This window comes from Microplitis demolitor, chromosome 3 (genome assembly GCF_026212275.2).
Source record: "Microplitis demolitor isolate Queensland-Clemson2020A chromosome 3, iyMicDemo2.1a, whole genome shotgun sequence".
NCBI lineage: Eukaryota > Metazoa > Arthropoda > Insecta > Hymenoptera > Braconidae > Microplitis > Microplitis demolitor.
The window spans coordinates 11,929,466-11,947,841 of record NC_068547.1 but is presented as its reverse complement, the minus strand read 5'-3'; the positions used below and the strand labels follow the sequence as shown (position 1 = coordinate 11,947,841).

General features: G+C 27.5%; 2 protein-coding genes across 2 annotated transcripts in view; one reads left to right on the top strand and one right to left on the bottom strand.

Annotated features, from left to right (window-relative positions):
• LOC103578536 (uncharacterized) overlaps window positions 1-17,511 on the bottom strand; it is an 82,594-nt gene extending 65,083 nt beyond the window's left edge. Inside the window, exon 1 of the mRNA XM_053737228.1 lies at window positions 17,435-17,511. The gene's annotated coding sequence lies outside the window, so the exon portion shown is untranslated. The remainder of the gene's footprint in view (window positions 1-17,434) is intronic.
• On the top strand, window positions 4,342-6,288 carry LOC128667467 (THAP domain-containing protein 2-like). Its single transcript, XM_053737609.1, has 3 exons — window positions 4,342-4,505; window positions 4,934-5,196; window positions 6,123-6,288. The coding sequence occupies exons 1-3, from the start codon at window positions 4,444-4,446 to the stop codon at window positions 6,185-6,187; spliced, it is 390 nt and encodes a 129-aa protein (XP_053593584.1). The 5' UTR covers window positions 4,342-4,443; the 3' UTR covers window positions 6,188-6,288.
• Window positions 17,512-18,376: the final 865 nt, after the last annotated feature.

Here is an 18,376-nt window from a genome sequence, read left to right as displayed (position 1 = left end):
AAAATCAAGATACAAAAAAATCTCTTTTCGAACATTTTGTAGCAAATTTACTAATCTACGAAAAAAGTTGTATATGAATTTTGCATGAAATAAACTATTCACAAGATATCTGACGTCAAAGATTGATAAAATTCGAAGAACTTGTTTTTGCTCGTTCTGAATTTTATACCATGTCAACTAATGAGAATTCCGAAATTTTCAATACAGTTTTTTGTAGGAAATTGAATGCTCTACAAAAAAAGTTTCTTATCGTTTTTGATTAATCGATCTGTTCAAAAGTTATTGGAGCTTGAAGTCAAGTTAGTGTGAATTTCGAGATCTTTTTACTTTCCCGGCGAAACTATGGGACTAATCATAAAATGTCATGGAATCTTTTTTGTAGGCAATTTTATTTTCTACTAAGTATCTTTGATAAATTTTTTTAAAATTCTGTATTCTATTGGAGTTACTTCCATTTTAATGCCAAGCCTTTAAAATCAATCAGAACACGATTTTTTTAGGAGCTTGGCATTAAAATGAAAATAACTAAAAAACAAAACGGAATTTCGAAAAAATTTATTCAAGACAATTTGTAGAAAATAAAATTGTCTACAAAAAAGATTTCATGACATTCTATGATAAGTCCGATAGTTTCGCCGAAAAAGTAAAAAGATTTCGAAATTTACTCTATAACTTCACTTCGAGCTTCAATAACTTTTGAACAGATGGATTTATCAAAAAATGATAAGAGAATTTTTTTGTAGAACGTTAAATTCCCTACGAAAATATATGCTCGGCTTATTCGTACAATGAGCCATTGCCAAGGTAACAAATTCCAAACTAATACAAATTTATTTTCCCATGTTATTTAAATGGGAAATCGAATTTTTAGATGCGCTAAGCCCCTAATTGACTTATAATTTTTTTCAAGCGGGAATATTTTTTTTGTTCTATAAATTGTTAGTTTTTCAGGTAGGACAGAAAAAAAAATATTGCCTAAATATGAAACACCCTAATTTGTATATATATTGGGGTGTGCCATTTTGAGGCGACTTTTTTTTTTTACAAAAAAACAGGCTGAAAACTCGCAGGAAGGTGAGAAAAGAAGCCTGTTAAAAGCGGAGCTCTTAATATTAATATTCAGAGTTGCCTATTTCTAATTTTCCGTTTCCCGTTTAAATAACATGGGAAAAAAAATATTTTATTTTTTTATTTTTCTAGCTCGGAATTCGCACCTCATATAAAAAAGTACATAGCATAATCTTATAGAGAATTTAACGCTCTACAGAAAAGGTCTCTTATCATTTTTTGATAAATCCATCTATTCAAATGTTATTAGAGTTGGAATTCAAATCTATAATAAATTTCCAGATCTTTTTACTTTTCCAGCAAAACTATCAGACTTATCAAAAAATGTCATAGAACCTTTTTTATAGACAATTTTATTTCTTACATATTATTTTTTATAAAATTTTTTAAAATTCCACATTGTTTTCTAGGTATTTTCATTTTAATGTTAAGTTCTCAGAATAGATTACAAGACTATTATTTTTACGAGCTTGGCTTTAAAATGAAAATACCTAGAAAACAATGTGGAATTTTAAAAAATTTTATAAAAAATAATATGTAAGAAATAAAATTGTCTATAAAAAAGGTTCTATGACATTTTTTGATAAGTCTGATAGTTTTGCTGGAAAAGTAAAAAGATCTGGAAATTTATTATAGATTTGAATTCCAACTCTAATAACATTTGAATAGATGGATTTATCAAAAAATGATAAGAGACCTTTTCTGTAGAGCGTTAAATTCTCTATAAGATTATGCTATGTACTTTTTTATATGAGGTGCGAATTCCGAGCTAGAAAAATAAAAAAATAAAATATTTTTTTTCCCATGTTATTTAAACGGGAAACGGAAAATTAGAAATAGGCAACTCTAAATATTAATATTAAGAGCTCCGCTTTTAACAGGCTTCTTTTCTCACCTTCCTGCGAGTTTTCAGCCTGTTTTTTTGTTAAAAAAAAAGTTGCCTCAAAATGGCACACCCTCTAATATATATATATACGTATTATATTATATTTAATATCACGCTGGCGCAAGAAGAGCCACTACTCAAGTAGTTTTAAATGTGCGCGCGTACTCTGTAAATTATTACGAATCACTATCTCACTTTAACCCCACGATCTTTTTCTCTTTTCAAACAAGTACTTACACTTCCTCTTGGGATTCTCTGATACTATATGTTTGCCTGATACTCGGCGCACGTGAGTGCTCGCAGCTTGCGCACATCATATATCAATCACGCGTTGACGCGTCATTTTGCTTCTATGATTTTATTTTTTCACCAAACTTTATTCTTTTTAAATTTTATTCCTCTACATTTGATTGCGACGGCAATAAGGTTTTTTATTTTCAACAATGCCTAGTCGTCAAAATAATATTACTTAATTTCTTGCTGTCAAGACTACAATGAAGAAAACATTAATTTTTCAATATTTCCGTTTGAATTTTTAAAAAAACATTATTTGAACTCGAAACGCTTTCTTCTCATGTTTGAAACCACTTTTTTACTACCTGATTATTTTATGTCAGACAACTGTAATTATAGTGAATGCGAGTACGCTAAGTAATGTTAAGTGTGATTTGATGATCAACCTACTGATGTAGAGTGAAAGCTTTGTCAATAATATGTCGTCAAACATGAGAGAAACACTTATTACATTTATCATCTACATTTAAATAAGCTAACAAGTTTTTTTTTCTTAATTCGCTAAGAATCAGTATTCTTCGTCAATAATGCTGATCTCATTAATTTAACAATAGAAATTTGTGCAATCAATTACACAATAATTTATTTTCTGTAAAATATTATCAATTATTTTTAAAAAATATACTAAATGGATCATCAAATATATATTAAATATTCAATTATCCATACTTTTTATTATTTTTATTTTAATTGTATTTCTATCTACTTTCAAGTTATTATTTTTATTATTTGCTCATTGAAGAAAGTTTAAACTTTAGATCTTCTTTCCACTGAATATGCCACTGTATTACGTGACGGGTCTCAATTCCCCCGATAAAGTCATGTAAAAGCTGTTATTATTTTTTATCTACTTATTTAACTTTTACTTTTACTTATTTTTTTTTTTTTTTTTATTGAATAGTAAGACCAGTGTATCATAGATGTTAAAGCGAAATGATAATCAAGATGCCTTAAAGAGAAAATAAGACGAATTAAATGTTCTTGTTTTTTTTTTTAACTTCATGGCCTGTTAAATTACATTTGTTTACATATAATAATAATAAAACTATACGTTTTTCTCATTGACTATTCTTTGGTTAACTGAAAGAGAGTATCCGGCCGTAGCAAGTAGTTGTCAGCAATACTTATGTATTGTTCAGAAGCTTACTGATTTTAAATAGCCAGTAATTACTTAATTCTTTAACTGGTAATTGTTTAAATGCTTACTAAAAGAATTAACAGAGTACAAGTTAAGTAATCTTTTCTTCTTATAAATTTAACGTTAAAAAAATTTTTTACATGTATATACACTCTTATTGAGAAGGTTTGCATGTTTTAGGTTTCCACTATATTAAATTTGTGTAATACCGTACGATGGACGGTGTGGCTCAATAAGTGATAGATGAAATTGAACGGAATATAGTATAGTACCGGATAGCTCAACTGGTAGAGCACTCGGCGCGATACCGACATGGTCTGGGTTCGATTCCCAGTTCGGGCTATCTATATTTTTCTCAATTTATCCATAAATTGTATTATTGAGAAGGTTTGCATGTTTTAGGTTTTCACTATATTAAATTGGTATATATATATCTATTGGGGTGCTTCTTTTGAAAAGAACAATATTTTTTTTTTAGCGGACACAAGAAAATTTTATTGTTTATGTCGAAAAAAAAAATTCCCTGAAAATTTCAACTCCTAATTTTAATTTTAAGTAATACCTATCGATCATCAAAGTTTTCCTATTTACAAAGTATGTAAATCGAATAACTTTTTTTTTTCAATTACTATAACTAAGCTCAATTTTCAACTATCGTTTTGAAACCAGTTTCTATTTGTTGCTTTTTAAAAGAGTATAGAACGGCTTTGCTCTAACTCGATCACTGATCTCTATATAACTGGATAGAGCATCCTGTATTTAAGAAATGACAATATTTGAAGCATATACTAACGCCACCAAATGAATGGCTTAAACTAAATTATGTCATACGGCCCATGCGCGAATGTAACTATTAGAAGTAGGGATGGTCATTTTTCAACCGTAAATTTACCTCCTGTTTTAAAATTTAACCTAAGAAATATACTCGCAGATGCAGCATATCGTTCACGTTTCTCGTCCAAACAGTTTATTATTGTGCAAGTGAAATTTATAAAACAAAGTGATTATTTTGAGAACAGTGAAATTTTAGATTGAGTTCATATAAAAAACTAAAAAAATGCGATCGTGTGTATTCTGTAAAAAAAAAGATAGAAAATCAAACGATTTATCTTTTTTTAAGTAAGTACCACAAAAATTTGAGTTTATAATTATTTTACTTCTTCATTCAAATAAAATTTTCTTTCAAGTCGTTTCAATTTAACATTTATATCAAAAAATTTGTCAACTACAAGAAAACACGTGGTCAATTATAAATTTTATTTAAAGTTTATTCAACATATATATATATATATATATATATATATATATATATATATATATATATATATATATGTTGAATAAACTTTAAATAAAATTTATAATTGACCACGTGTTTTCTTGTAGTTGACAAATTTTTTGATATAAATGTTAAATTGAAACGACTTGAAAGAAAATTTTATTTGAATGAAGAAGTAAAATAATTATGAAAAAATTATGAACTTAAACATTAATATATATATAAACTCATATGAATCATTGCTAATCTAATATATTGACATTTAAAATAGATTTCCAGCAGATGAGAAAGTTCTCCAGCTCTGGATAAAAAATATGAACTACGAGCCAAATTGGAAACCGTCAAAATATCATCATTTATGTTCTCAACATTTTTCAAGCCAGTGCTTAGATTTTCGTGATCAACTTTTTCGTTTGCGAAAAGGCAGTATTCCAACGATTTTTGATGGACATAATGAGAACTTACATCACAATTATCGTCAGATATTGGAAAGCAACAATCTGAATCGTCAGGATTCTGATCGTTTACAAAAAAGTAAATTCCTTTAACTTTTTTATGTATATGATTAATCAAATATTATTGTAACATTCATCTTAATATAGCATATATTTTCTACAATTTATTTTTGTAGGACCAAAATTGCAAGACGGCGAAAATTTTTTGCAAGTGATAACAAGTTACGTTTACATGCTCGTTGTTGATTAGTTTTATTGATGATCACATATTTATTGTATTTTATATCAAATGATTATTCTTTGTATTTAGACGTTAAACTGATTTAACAGTTTTCGAAGAAATTTTGTATGTTTACATACTGTTGGTTAGTTTTATTGATAATTTTATATTTGTTTGCGTATTCACGTTTAAGTATTTATTGCTCTAATTTTCTGTGATTTTGACATAGTTCAGTCAATATCTTATATGTACGGCTGTGATTTTTAGAAAATATAATTTTGTTTGAATAGAGTAAGGCTCGATGTTATTGATGTAACTGAAAAGTTTTTATTTACACTCAGAAGCACAGATTTATAAATCATATTGTTTTTTGATATTTTAAACAATATCATCGTTTAAAAAAATTTTATTATAGTGAAATATATTTTGAATCAAAATTATTATCTGTTTAATTATTTGAATTCCCAAAAGAGACAAAATTGAATGAATTCTGTTAACGTATTAATATTTATGAAAAATTCATTATAATTTTTACGATAGAAACAACTTAACTAGTTATATTTAAAAAAAAAGCTAATATGGAATTGAAATTATACTCATTACTATTTTTTATTGTTATTATCAGTTAATTTACTATGATAAATTGCCATTATTTTTTTCGATTCCAATTTTCGACTTGAAACTATAGAATCCTGATCGAGGTCTAATGTACTCCACTCGCAACTCTACTTTTCTTTATAGAAATTTTTCATTGCATTTGTACATTCTTCTAATTTTCATTGCAGACCATACAGCCACATTAATCACAATTCTGGAAGCTGAGGATTCAGAATCTTCAATGTGTTTGTAGGAGGAACAAAAATCACGAAATCAATTTGCCGTTTAATATTTTCAAGGCGGAATGAATTTACGTAAATTGTACATTTTTCATTGTTAAAAAAATAAAATTAGTTAATTAATGACTCATACTAATTGTATATAACATAAATTAATTTTCATAATAAATTATAAAGAGTAAACAGATCATGTTTAATTTCACTTATCCTGTATTTGTCTTTCGAGAAAATTCTTTACAATTTTTTTCTAGTTTGTATTAATACTAATAAAAAAAAAAAAAAAAAAAAATTTTATCATGGAAATTCAAACACGGCATTTATTGAATTTTGAAATTTGCGTTTGTTATAAAAATTGAGAACACTTTTGTTTGCTCAGTGTACAAAAAAATCAGATTGCAAATGTAGCAGAAATACGACAACTTTTTTAAGATATTTAAAAAAATTAAATAATTGATACAATACAATTAAGAAAAATGTATGTACTGAATTTAGGATTTTCTAAACATGAATTTTCTTTTTTTATTTTATAAACATTTAGAATTATCTTGCTCTGCCGCCATTATTAAAAATGACATTTATTAAAAAAATGTATGTATTATTTTTTTATTAAATTAATTTTTGTAAATAAAGTTATAAAATTGCAGTTGTTGGTTGCAAATAATAACGAACTAAAAATATTTTAATTATTAGTTATAAATAACTTTAATCGGAAAATAAAAATATATTATTGATTAAAAATTAGTTTAAATAAAAAAAAAATAATTATTAATTAAAGAAAACTATAATAATAAGTTATTTGTATAATTAATAATCGATTAGTAGCTATTTTTAACTTCCCGCTTAGAAAATCGATGATTTTCAAAAATTTCGGGATATTATTGTTTTCGACCCGATTTTCGAAAATCGAGTTTTCATCAGATGTCGACGTTTTGAGATCCTAGGAAGCTATTCTGACTACTTTCAGAATGATGTCCGAGTGTCTGTATTTATGTATGTATGTGAATGGTCTATAACTTTTTAACTAATGAATCGTTTTGGATGTTTAAGGCGGCAATCGAAAGAACTTGTTGGCCATCAACTTTCCTGAAAATTTCAGATCATTTGATTAAGTAGACTCGAAAATATTAGTGAATTACGGAAAAAAAAATTTTTTTTTTAGTTTTTTATTGATTTCTCAGAAACGAATTACACGATCAACGCCAAAATCTAATCAGGTCTAGCACTCAATAAAACGCGTCGCATGCGGCCTTAACCATCTCAATCAGTCAATTAGTTCGAGAGATATCGTAGGAGAAAGAAATGGTAAAAAACGGTTTTTTCCAAATACCTTCAAGACGGCTGTATCGATCGTTTTCAAATTCTAATCAGCTTTAGAATTCAATAAAACGCGTCTATTGCCACCTCAAACGTCAAAATCGGTTAATTATTTCAAAAGATATCAGCGTTGAAAAATTAAAAAAATAACATTCTATGTTATTTTTTCAAGATAAATCAAAATGTACTGTACTAAAATGTGTCTAAAATCTTACAAACTTTTCCTCTTTATGGTCTCTTTTGATCATCATATAATGCCTTTAAACTTGTTCTTTAGTTTAAACCATATTATCAACGAAAAAATCGAAAAAACACAGTTTTTAATAATTTTCTCGGATATTTTACGTATTATTGCTCTGACCGAAGCCAAAACTCATTTAAATCTTAATTTTGATCACTGACATTGATTTCTGCCTCAATACATTTAGTTTATTGAACATAATCGGAAATTAAAATTTAAAAACTTCTTGTTCATTGATGATTTTCGATTTTTAAACTTTTAAACTTTAGCATAAAGCGTAACTTATTTGAGTTTGAAAAGCTCATCAAAAAACAATCGCATGCAATAAGATTTTCGAGCTCGAAGAGCTCGAAAATATAGTCAGGTTAATAGTTTTCGAGCTCCTTGAGCTCGAAAACAGCAGGAAGTTTTGGGGCTGGCCCGCAGGGCCAACCGACCCCTGGATTTTTATTTGAGAAAGTCATGGACCACTGATTCACTAACAGGGTCCCAACGTTGCAAAACGATAATCGGCCAGTCATAAGTAGCCATTCATTGGCCAGCCATCGGCAGCGTCGTTTAAAATATGAAACGACTGCTGGCAATTAACCATGATTGGGCCATTACTAATTGCCAATGCTTGGCCGAGTGACGGCAGTCAGACATCGGCTGATCTACGGCAAGTTTTTCATTAACGGCGACTTTGTATGGGATTCTGACTTTCAATTAGCTTTCGAGGAGACATCCTACAGATTGTAGAACACCATTTTTATATTTTTTATTACCACCCGTTCTGAAGTTATTGAGAAGTTGGGTTTTGTACTTTAAATTTAATATTATTGAATTTTTATTATTGCTTATATTGCGTTGATATTGTTCATAAATCAATTTTGTTGTTATCGATCAGTTATAAATAAAAAAATATTCGAAACTCTACAATTTTATCACACATTTTCATGAAATTGTCAATTAAACACTTAACAGTTATTAATTAATTTCTCTCTTATCGATAATTTGAGAACGGGTGGTAGTAAAAAATATATAAATGGTGTTCTAGAATCTGTAGAGTGCCCCCTTAAAAGGTAATTGAAAGTCAGAAGTTGAAAAAATTTTATTCCTATTATTTTTGTATTTTAAGTGAAAAATCAAAAAATGAAAAGCATTTTCTTTTAAATTAAAATGAAAGTGGAGTAAAAAAAATTACATTCGACAATTATTAGACGTTTTCTACAATTTTGGAAAAAAACAAAATTTTTTCGTTGGAACTACCCCGTTTAATCAATTATTTATTTAAAAAACGAGTGGGCCACTTCAAAATGTTCAGTAAAAAAATTTTTTTTTCTTGAAAAATGTTTTTTTCTTTATAAGGTACGAATTCTGCCCTCATGCTAAGACGAAAAGAAATTTTTTTTTCAACCCACCCTAAAGCATACGTCTTATTTTTATAGAAAATTGTTTATATCTGTTCAGACCTGCGTGTATCTCGTGAGTTCTCATCAGATATAACTATATCTGAACTAAATACAAGACTTCCCGGGAAAAAAAAAGTTTTTATATGATCATATATAAATCATATGAAAGTGACTCATATAAAATCATATAAATTTTTATAATGAAATCGGTCCTATAAAAACTTATATGACTTTATAAAATCATATATAATCATATAGAATCCTATAATATCATATAAAGTCTTATATAATCATATAAAGATATGTATACCCGGAAAAAATGGATTTGTCTAATAACCTATATATGATTAGATCGAAAAATTGGCAGGATCTGATGACGTGTAATTATATATAATCATGCATGAATGAATTTAAATAAAAAAAAAATATAGTGTCTGTTAACTGCTATTTTGCTCAGGGTTCACCCATCCCACTAATGTACTACCTCAATGCTGTTCAACTTTGAATATCGCGCGTCCGTCGTTTGTTTCTCTGGTCTGCTTTACACTTATAAGTATTACAATCCATGACACATTTCTTTAATCAAATAATCAAATTGATGCATCCTACATAAATAATGCACCAAATATGATCGAATTTCAACACATATGTATTTTATATAAAATTATACGTTGTTTCAAGATAACCTGCTTATAAGACCATAGAAATTTATATATAAAAATCATGAAACTGTATAAACTTTTATATAATCATATATGATTTTATATAACCTTATTAAACTCTTTTGTAATTATACAAATTTATTTATAACTTTATATAAAATCACATTAATTTTGATGAATTATCTGAATTCTTATAAGAATTTTATCAAGTCATATAAGATTTCATATGATCATATATGATCTTACATGGTTTTTTATCATCATCTAAAACGTGCACTCGTAATTACATAATGTCATATATAACTTAATTTAAAGTAACATGGAATTTAAAAAAATTCTATAAGATTATACGAATTGCTATAAGGATTTTATAAGATCATATGAGTTTTTATATAATCATATATAACTTTATATATGTTATAATATTTGATTTGGTAATGTTATAAACTCATATATAACTTTATAAAAAATCATATCAACTTTTATAAAATTATATAGATTCTTATAAGAATTTTATAAGATCATATGAGCTTCTATATGATCATATATGATTATATGAAAGCATATGAAACTTTTTCTGGTAATGTTATAAAGTAATATATAATTTTATATAAAATCACATCAATTTTTATAAAATCCTTATAAGAGTATATGAATCCTTATAAGAATTTTATAAGATTGTATAAGCTTCCATATAATCATATATGATTTTTATATATTTCTTACAGATCATATATGAATCATATAAGAATATATATGTTTATGTATGATTATATAAGAATTTTTTCTCGGGTTTGTATAAAATCACATCAATTTTTATAAAATCCTCATAAAACTATATAAATTGTTATAAGATCATGTGAAGTGTTATATGATCATATATGATTTTATGTAAGCATATAAAATTTTATCTAGTAATTTAATAAAGTTATATATATACTTTTATATAAAATCATATCAATTTTCATCAAGTCCTTACAAGAGTATATGAATTCTTATAAAAATTTTATAAGATCATATAAGCTTTTATGTAATCATATATGATTCTTATATATTTCTTATATGATCATATATAAATTGTATATAAATATATATGTTTATATATGATCATATAAAAACTTTTTTTCCCGGGTTAACATAATCAGACCTTATTATATCTGCTCAAATATAATCATGTATACATTGTATTATTATTGAAAATTGTTCATATCTAATTATTTACACTCACGCGATCGCATACGTAGGTCAGCGCAGTGGATAGCATCAAAGACTTCGAATCGGAAGGATGCAGGTTCGAGCCCAGCAGTCACCGGGATTTTTTCATTAATTATAATAATTTATAATTCCTCTGAGTAACGTTCCTAATATATCAGATTACATTCCGGATGAAATTGAAATTATCTAATTTTTTTTCGCAATTTAATACTTTTTTTAATAGGGATCCCCGGAAAAAAAGGTTTATATCTGATCACATATAATTATATCTGATCAGATCTGGCCAGATCTCGCCAGATAGAAACAATTTAAAGATCTGGCCAGATCTACTTTGTCAGATCTGATCAGATATCATTATATATGGTCAGATCTAAACCTTTTTTCCCGGGCAGGGCATAACGGTCTACCGAGTATACGACTAATATCAAGAGTTGGAATTTTCTAAAAAGTAAAATCATTTGATATACAATAATTTTTATTCAATTAGTTATTGCTATGTACAAAACTTTAGTTAACATAAATATTAAAGTTCAATAAGCAATATAGTAATGCTACTTGACCTTACTCTTAATTTATTCATTTGTATCAAATCATAATGTTACAAATTAATATATTAATCACATTTATAAATGTATGTCATTACTCAATAGACAATTCTAAGTTCATTGAATAAAACTACATTTCACCTCATCTTTACGATGTAATATTTCTGAATTAAGTTGTAGTTAAATAATTAATAAGCAGCCGCTTTACGCGTGTGGCTCGGGCGATCATCAAAGTTAAATAGCATCGAGCAGGATTACTACTTGGCTGGGTGACCGTTTAGCCACGCATCGGGTTCAAACGGAGGTCTCTGACTGTTAGGTGTGGAATGACGATTTAGTGATCGGTAAAATGGGTATTTTATCGATCACTGGAACTTCACTCCAACCGAAACTGTACTGTCTAAGTTTTCTCTGTGGTTTCCCTACGCTACTACTCCTCCATTGCACAAGGGAGGTAGCAGTGCATCATCGGAATGATACAGTACAGTACAAGCATAAGTCGGGCCACAGCCGCACAAAAAACAACCGGGTATAGGAAAATGAGCTGAGTAAACATTGTATACCATGTGATAGGCAATGCTTGCCTACAAACATGGTGGATTCGCAATTAAACAAATAAAAAAAAAGTCAATTTTTCACTTTTTTTATTTACTTTTGATAATAGTGAAGAAATGCCTCATCTTATGAAAAATATGCAAAAGTTCAATCTTTTAGGAAATTTCATCCTCTACAAAATTGCTCATGATACTTATATTGCTAAAGTGCACTGTTCATGAGATACATACATTTTAAAGTAAGTGTTAAATTGAGAGAATACACAAAGGGATTCTGGTGTAGGTGTGTTTAATTTAATAACTAAAGATTAACACACAAATTACAGCTTATCAATTGGAAGTTTTATTAACAATATGTACACTGAAAACCTGTGAGAAAAATACTTAATAGCGAATGTGACTCAATAATAACGTGATAGTGAATGCAAACAATACTAAATTCAGGTATAAAAACTCGACACGTGGTCAATAGCGGATCAAAAACGCGCCAATATAAAACGAATTATATGATTGGCCAGCTTATAGCGGGTTCTCATGGCGTTTTGATACGGCCATGAGTTAGAAATTGTATGTACCGGGCCCAGATAACGAGTGACCCGGCACTATTCTGACTTGCAGTCAGTAGCGAGTTCGGCAGTTCCCGGGCGTAGCGAGAGTACACAAAGCTTTTCAAAAATGATCAAGCTCGTGACTGAACAGTAAGCTTACAATTTTTTTCACTGCAAAATGTTAAAATGCATGTACCTCATGAACAGTTTACTTTAGCTATACAAGTGCAATGAGCAATTTTGTAGAAGATAAAATTTCCTAAAAGATTGATCCTATGCATATTTTCCGTAAGGTGAAGCGTTTCTTCATTATTATCAAAAATAGATGAAAAAAGTGAAAAATTGACTTTCGGAGCTGATACAATTGACATGGATCGAGTTAGAGCAAAACCGTTCATTTAATAAAAAAAGTTATTCGATTTACATGCTTTTTAAATAGGAAAACTTTGATGCTCACTAGGTATTACTTAAAATTAAAATTAAGAGCTGAAATTTTCAAGGAATTTTTTTTTTTCGACATAAACAACAAAATTTTCTTGCGCCCGCTGGAAAAAAATAATGTTCGTTTCAAAGAAACACGCTAATATATATATATATATATATATATATATATATATATATATATATATATATATATTAGGGTGGGCTAAAAAAATCGACTATTTTTTTTTTTTCATTTTATACTCTGACAAATAGGTTGGTAGACATCTTAAAAAAATTCTCTCCAAGTATGAGCTCTTGAATTTAATAGAAAAGTCCTCCGCCTCTCAGTTTTTTATTTTTTCCTTATGATTAGAAAGAAAAATTCTTATCTCGGTATTCACTATTTGGAAAAAATATTTCGTCCCATACATTAATAGGAAATTGAATTCTCTACTAAAAAGGTCTCTTATAATTTTTTTGTGAATCTCACCGTTCAAAAGTTATTAAAAGTTGAAGTTTGATTATTTTCAGGCAGATGTCTTTTTTCTTATGAATTTTATAACTCGTCAAAAAAAAAAAAATTATTATGATACGTGCACTTCATGGCTTTATAGGAAATTCACTGCTCTACCAAAATGTTCTCTTATGATTAGTCGATTAAATTATTTCTTATTAAATTAAATATATATATATATATATACATTGTCTGTTATAAAATACAATAATATTAAAATACTCCAGACTGTTGGTTGCATTTGTATTCAATGCCAAAAGACCGTAAAAAAATTCAGACAACACAATCGATTGCCACATGACCATCGCGTGCACTAAAAAGTTATCATGGCAGACAAGGGGGCTGCAAACTCTTTAGTAACTTTGGCAGTAATCTTCCGTCGAATTTTTTATAGTTAACCGACAAGCCAGAAGTAACTCTCACTCAAAGAAGTTTGTTTAATTTTTTAAATAAAAATATATATCGTTTTATTTCTTTAACATATATCTAGAAAGAAATTGGAATAAACAATCAATGAAGAAAAACAAATCAAAAAGCAAATCTAAAATTTTGCAATGCGGGCAAGTCAATGTAGTAATCAATGTATTCGTGTTTTATCTAAACATACAAATTATAAATGTAATCTGGATATCAAGTAGCATGTGGTGGGTGACAGATTATTATGTTTTAGGCACGTGACGTCATTTCCCACACCTGGCATGCGAGTAACCCCCAATGATAGTTCTGTCCAACATACGGGATACTGCAAATAACATACCACCGTATGTTGTATATCCGTCTTATATCCGTAAGTCCCACCCCTACTGTGAAAATAATCGTTGCGTGACGACGTTCCCGGAGTTTTATACGCGACGTAAAGAATCAAATGTTTTATCTATACAATTTCATTTCAAATGATAGTTGAAATTTATTTATTATACATTTTTATTTTAACTAATGATACGATATTTTTTTTTTTTTTTTTTTTGTAGAAAGCAAATTGTTCACTTCTGTTGACAATTATTCAATTTTTCATTGTTTTATGTAAAATTATTATTTTATAATTATATATATATATATATGATAAATCATTATGATTCGAAAAATCATTAAAATTATAATAAAGTCATTCAAATAAATATAACTGGGTATTTTTATACAAACAAAAAAAAAAAAAAAAAAAAAAAGTAATCATTCGCAGTCGCAAGTAAATATTATTCAATTCAAGTAAATCCCATGTGAACCCGAATTTACGACAATTTTGAACACGGAAAAAAATTTTTCGCGGATACCAGTATGCTGTATGGTCGATTCGACCATATTGTATGGTAGTAAGGATTTTTTCATTCATTTAAAATCTATGTGTATAGATGATTTGACCATACGGAAATAATAACATTCTCAATAGTCATAGCGTATGCATGTAAAAAAAAATATATTTTAAATAGCTAACTTTTGGCCGATTTTCATATATATTTTATATATTTTAAATATAATAAAAATATATATTTTTGAGTTAATCAACAACATAGAAAAAGAAATATAAAAATTTTACATGAAAAATATATTTTTTTTTCGTATTTTAACATATATTTTTTTTATAAATTTTTTTCATGAAGGATATTTAGACATTTATATTGACCACAGAATAATTACGAACTCCCTTTACATATATTCATAAGAAATAACTGTTTAAAATTATAATCTGTTAATAATGGAAAATTTTGCTCGTATCAAGTTAAAGTAATCGATTTTTCATTTTTGCTCATTAATATATTTTCACTCAGCCACGAACTGTCATATATTTTACATCAATGATATAACGAAAGGAAATTTTATATTGTACCAAAATGTTAATTATTTCCATAAAAATAATGTCATTCTAACTATTAAATAATTAAATGTTTTTATTATGTCTTGTATAAAATTATAACTTAGTGAGTTACTAAAACATTTTATAAATTGAAAACATAATTTTTCTCAAAATTTTGAAATACATTTTTAAGTACCACAACTTGAAAATATCTTATGTTCTATTTTGAGTTGCATGAAATTGTTTTAAATACCATGATTTTATTTAATAAAAAATACTATAGCCGAAAACAGGCCGATTCAACTGTCGGCCAAATTTCGGCCAAAGATTTTTACTCGCGATAATTTTATTGGAAAAAAAATATTCTGGCCGAAAACAGGCCGATTCAACTGTCGGCCAAATATCGGCCATATTTCGGCCTATTTTCGGCCAAAGGTTATTACTTACGATAATTTTATTAAAAAAAAAAATGTAATCTGGCCGAAAACTGGTTGAAAAAAGGCTGATGTATTTTTCGGCCAAATATTGGCTGAATTTCGGCCTCTCTAAGAAGAATAAAAATTTTTCGGCCGATTTTTGGCCTATTTAATAACATGAAAAATTTTACAGCCATTGTTCAGCCTCCTTCAATAAAATTTTATAGTTTTGGCGTGATTTTGGCCAAAGTAAGCTGTTTCGGCCTTTTTCGACCAAATATTTTCACCTGGGAACTTAAAAAAAATTCGGGTACAAAAAAATTTCAACCTTCTGACTGCGTTTTTGATAAGTTCTCATAAGAATAAAAAACGCTCATAGTTAGTTGAAGAGGTTTTGTTTTTCAACGTTTTTCCAACCGGGGAAATTCTCAAATCGAATTGTAGTTACTTAAAAAATTCTACAAAACGTGCCTAAGAAATACTAAGTTGTAAATTATTTTAAATTCCCAAGAATGATTAACAAAAAAGTTCAGAATTATCTAAAATTTAGAAGTTCAGTATTATGAACCTTTTTGGAATGAATATTTTTTACATAAGTGCGTTACGGTTATCGTGGCGGGTACATCTTTTCTTGAATAAAGTCAAGTTATCATTCCTAATTAAAAAAGAATTACTTGAATAAAATAGAAATGTATTTAAACCAACAATTATTTTATTATTCCAAATAAAATTGTCCATAAAGTAGATAATTTGTTTAAATTCCTAAATTATCTTGCTCATTGTATATGAAGTTGTCTTTTATTGAATCTATTGAAATCGTTTATTATTATTTTTTATTTTTAATTTTAACTTTTCTCCAGGATTGAAAACTCTCTCATATTAAGAAAAATATTTTTTTTATAAGTACATTCTTTGCCTGTTGAATTATAGTTTCTTTGGTACGATCTACTAGATCAATAATTTACGTCAATTAATTTATGGATTTACTAATTTTTGAATCTGTATAATAATCAGAGCAAAATAAAATGAAAGAATATTTATTTTATTTTGTATAGTTTAATTTTAATTAAACTTATTAGATTTAAAGCTTTATATTATACAAAACTCTATTTATATAAATATATAAAAATAAATACAAAAACCACATGCTCGATTGCATGCTAGTCATTTTAATTATTAAATTTTCCATTATCTGATTTTCACTATCTACAAGATTTCCGCATATTCTCTCTCTTATATTTTCATTTATTTTAATATAATCAATAATCATTAATTATAAAAATTTTTTGATAATTATTCAATATTAATATAAACAGTTTTGTATTTTTTAAATTATTTAATTGAGGAAACTCTCAGTAGCAGGAATAACAAAAGTTATATTCACATCAAGAATTAGAAGTTTTGCGCGAGTAATGTGTGCTTGATGAATATTTTACACCCGTGGTACAAATTGCACGTCAGTAAAATTGTATGGCGTGGTTGAATATATGATAGATATTCGAGGGCAGTTGACCAAAAGCTAAATTACTGTTTTTATTTTATTTTTATAATATAAATTTTTTTCTACATGTCTTTCTACTTGAGTTTTTGCTTTGAAAAATTTTATTTGTGGAATAACTTTTTTCATATCCTTATTTGACACTTACGTTATTAATTATCATAAAATAAAAAAATTAACATATATGTTAATCAAAATTAATTGAAAAACATAACTTTTATTTACCACGACACTGATTTATTTAAATCACCAATAACTTAATTATGAATAGATATAATTTAAACATAATAGTAATTAAAAAAAATTTTTTTAATATATAGTTAAAAGGAAAAGAATACTCCTGACCGGTTGTGTAGTGCGGTATGAACTGAAAGTTTTCAAGTCTAGAGAAGGCGCGCGGCTTCACCGCGTTTAGTTGTTTCCCCAGGTTGCCGTGTGGTTCTTTACTGCATGTGTGATGGTGATCACTGACCGTGGCCATGTGCCACAAAATATCTGGTATGAAGTTTTTATTCAACCAGGCGTGTATCTTCTTCCGCCACCTTTGGCTGGACACCACCATATATATGATTTCTCTTTCATTTTTTAATGGCCAAAAAATAATTATTCTTTATTGTTATAATTATTCAAATCAAATTCATGGTGATTGAGGAAAAAAATTACTTTATCTGTTCGTTTAATCTGATTTGCTGAATACCTATTATATATATTTCTTAAGTACTATTTGTATTGTTGATTTTATAATGTAACAATGTAATTCAAAGACATCCTTCTCCAATTACGCTGACTTAACGAGATGAATGATAGGGTGACAAGGATTTATTACAAAACATGATTATGCTGGTGCTTCTTTAATTTTTTTTTAAATTTTAGTCAAAATAATAATTACTATTTTTTTTTTTTAATTATAATAGCTTTTTTTATTTTATTACGCAGTGTTATAAAATTTAATTAAGACGCACATTCTAATAAAATTTAAAAACGAAATGTTTAAAATATATCAAAAGATCAAACAACACTTCTCTGGTTTATCGAGATTGTTGTGGTTCTGCACTGCGGCTCTGCATACAATAGAACCGACGACCGGTAA

Coding starts and splice junctions, on each gene's coding strand:
- LOC128667467 (XM_053737609.1), top strand. CDS start 4,444: ATGCGATCGTGTGTATTCTGTAAAAAAAAAGATAGAAAATCAAACGAT. Junction 4,506..4,933: donor AACGATTTATCTTTTTTTAA/GTAAGTACCACA, acceptor CATTTAAAATAG/ATTTCCAGCAGATGAGAAAG. Junction 5,197..6,122: donor TTCTGATCGTTTACAAAAAA/GTAAATTCCTTT, acceptor TTTTCATTGCAG/ACCATACAGCCACATTAATC.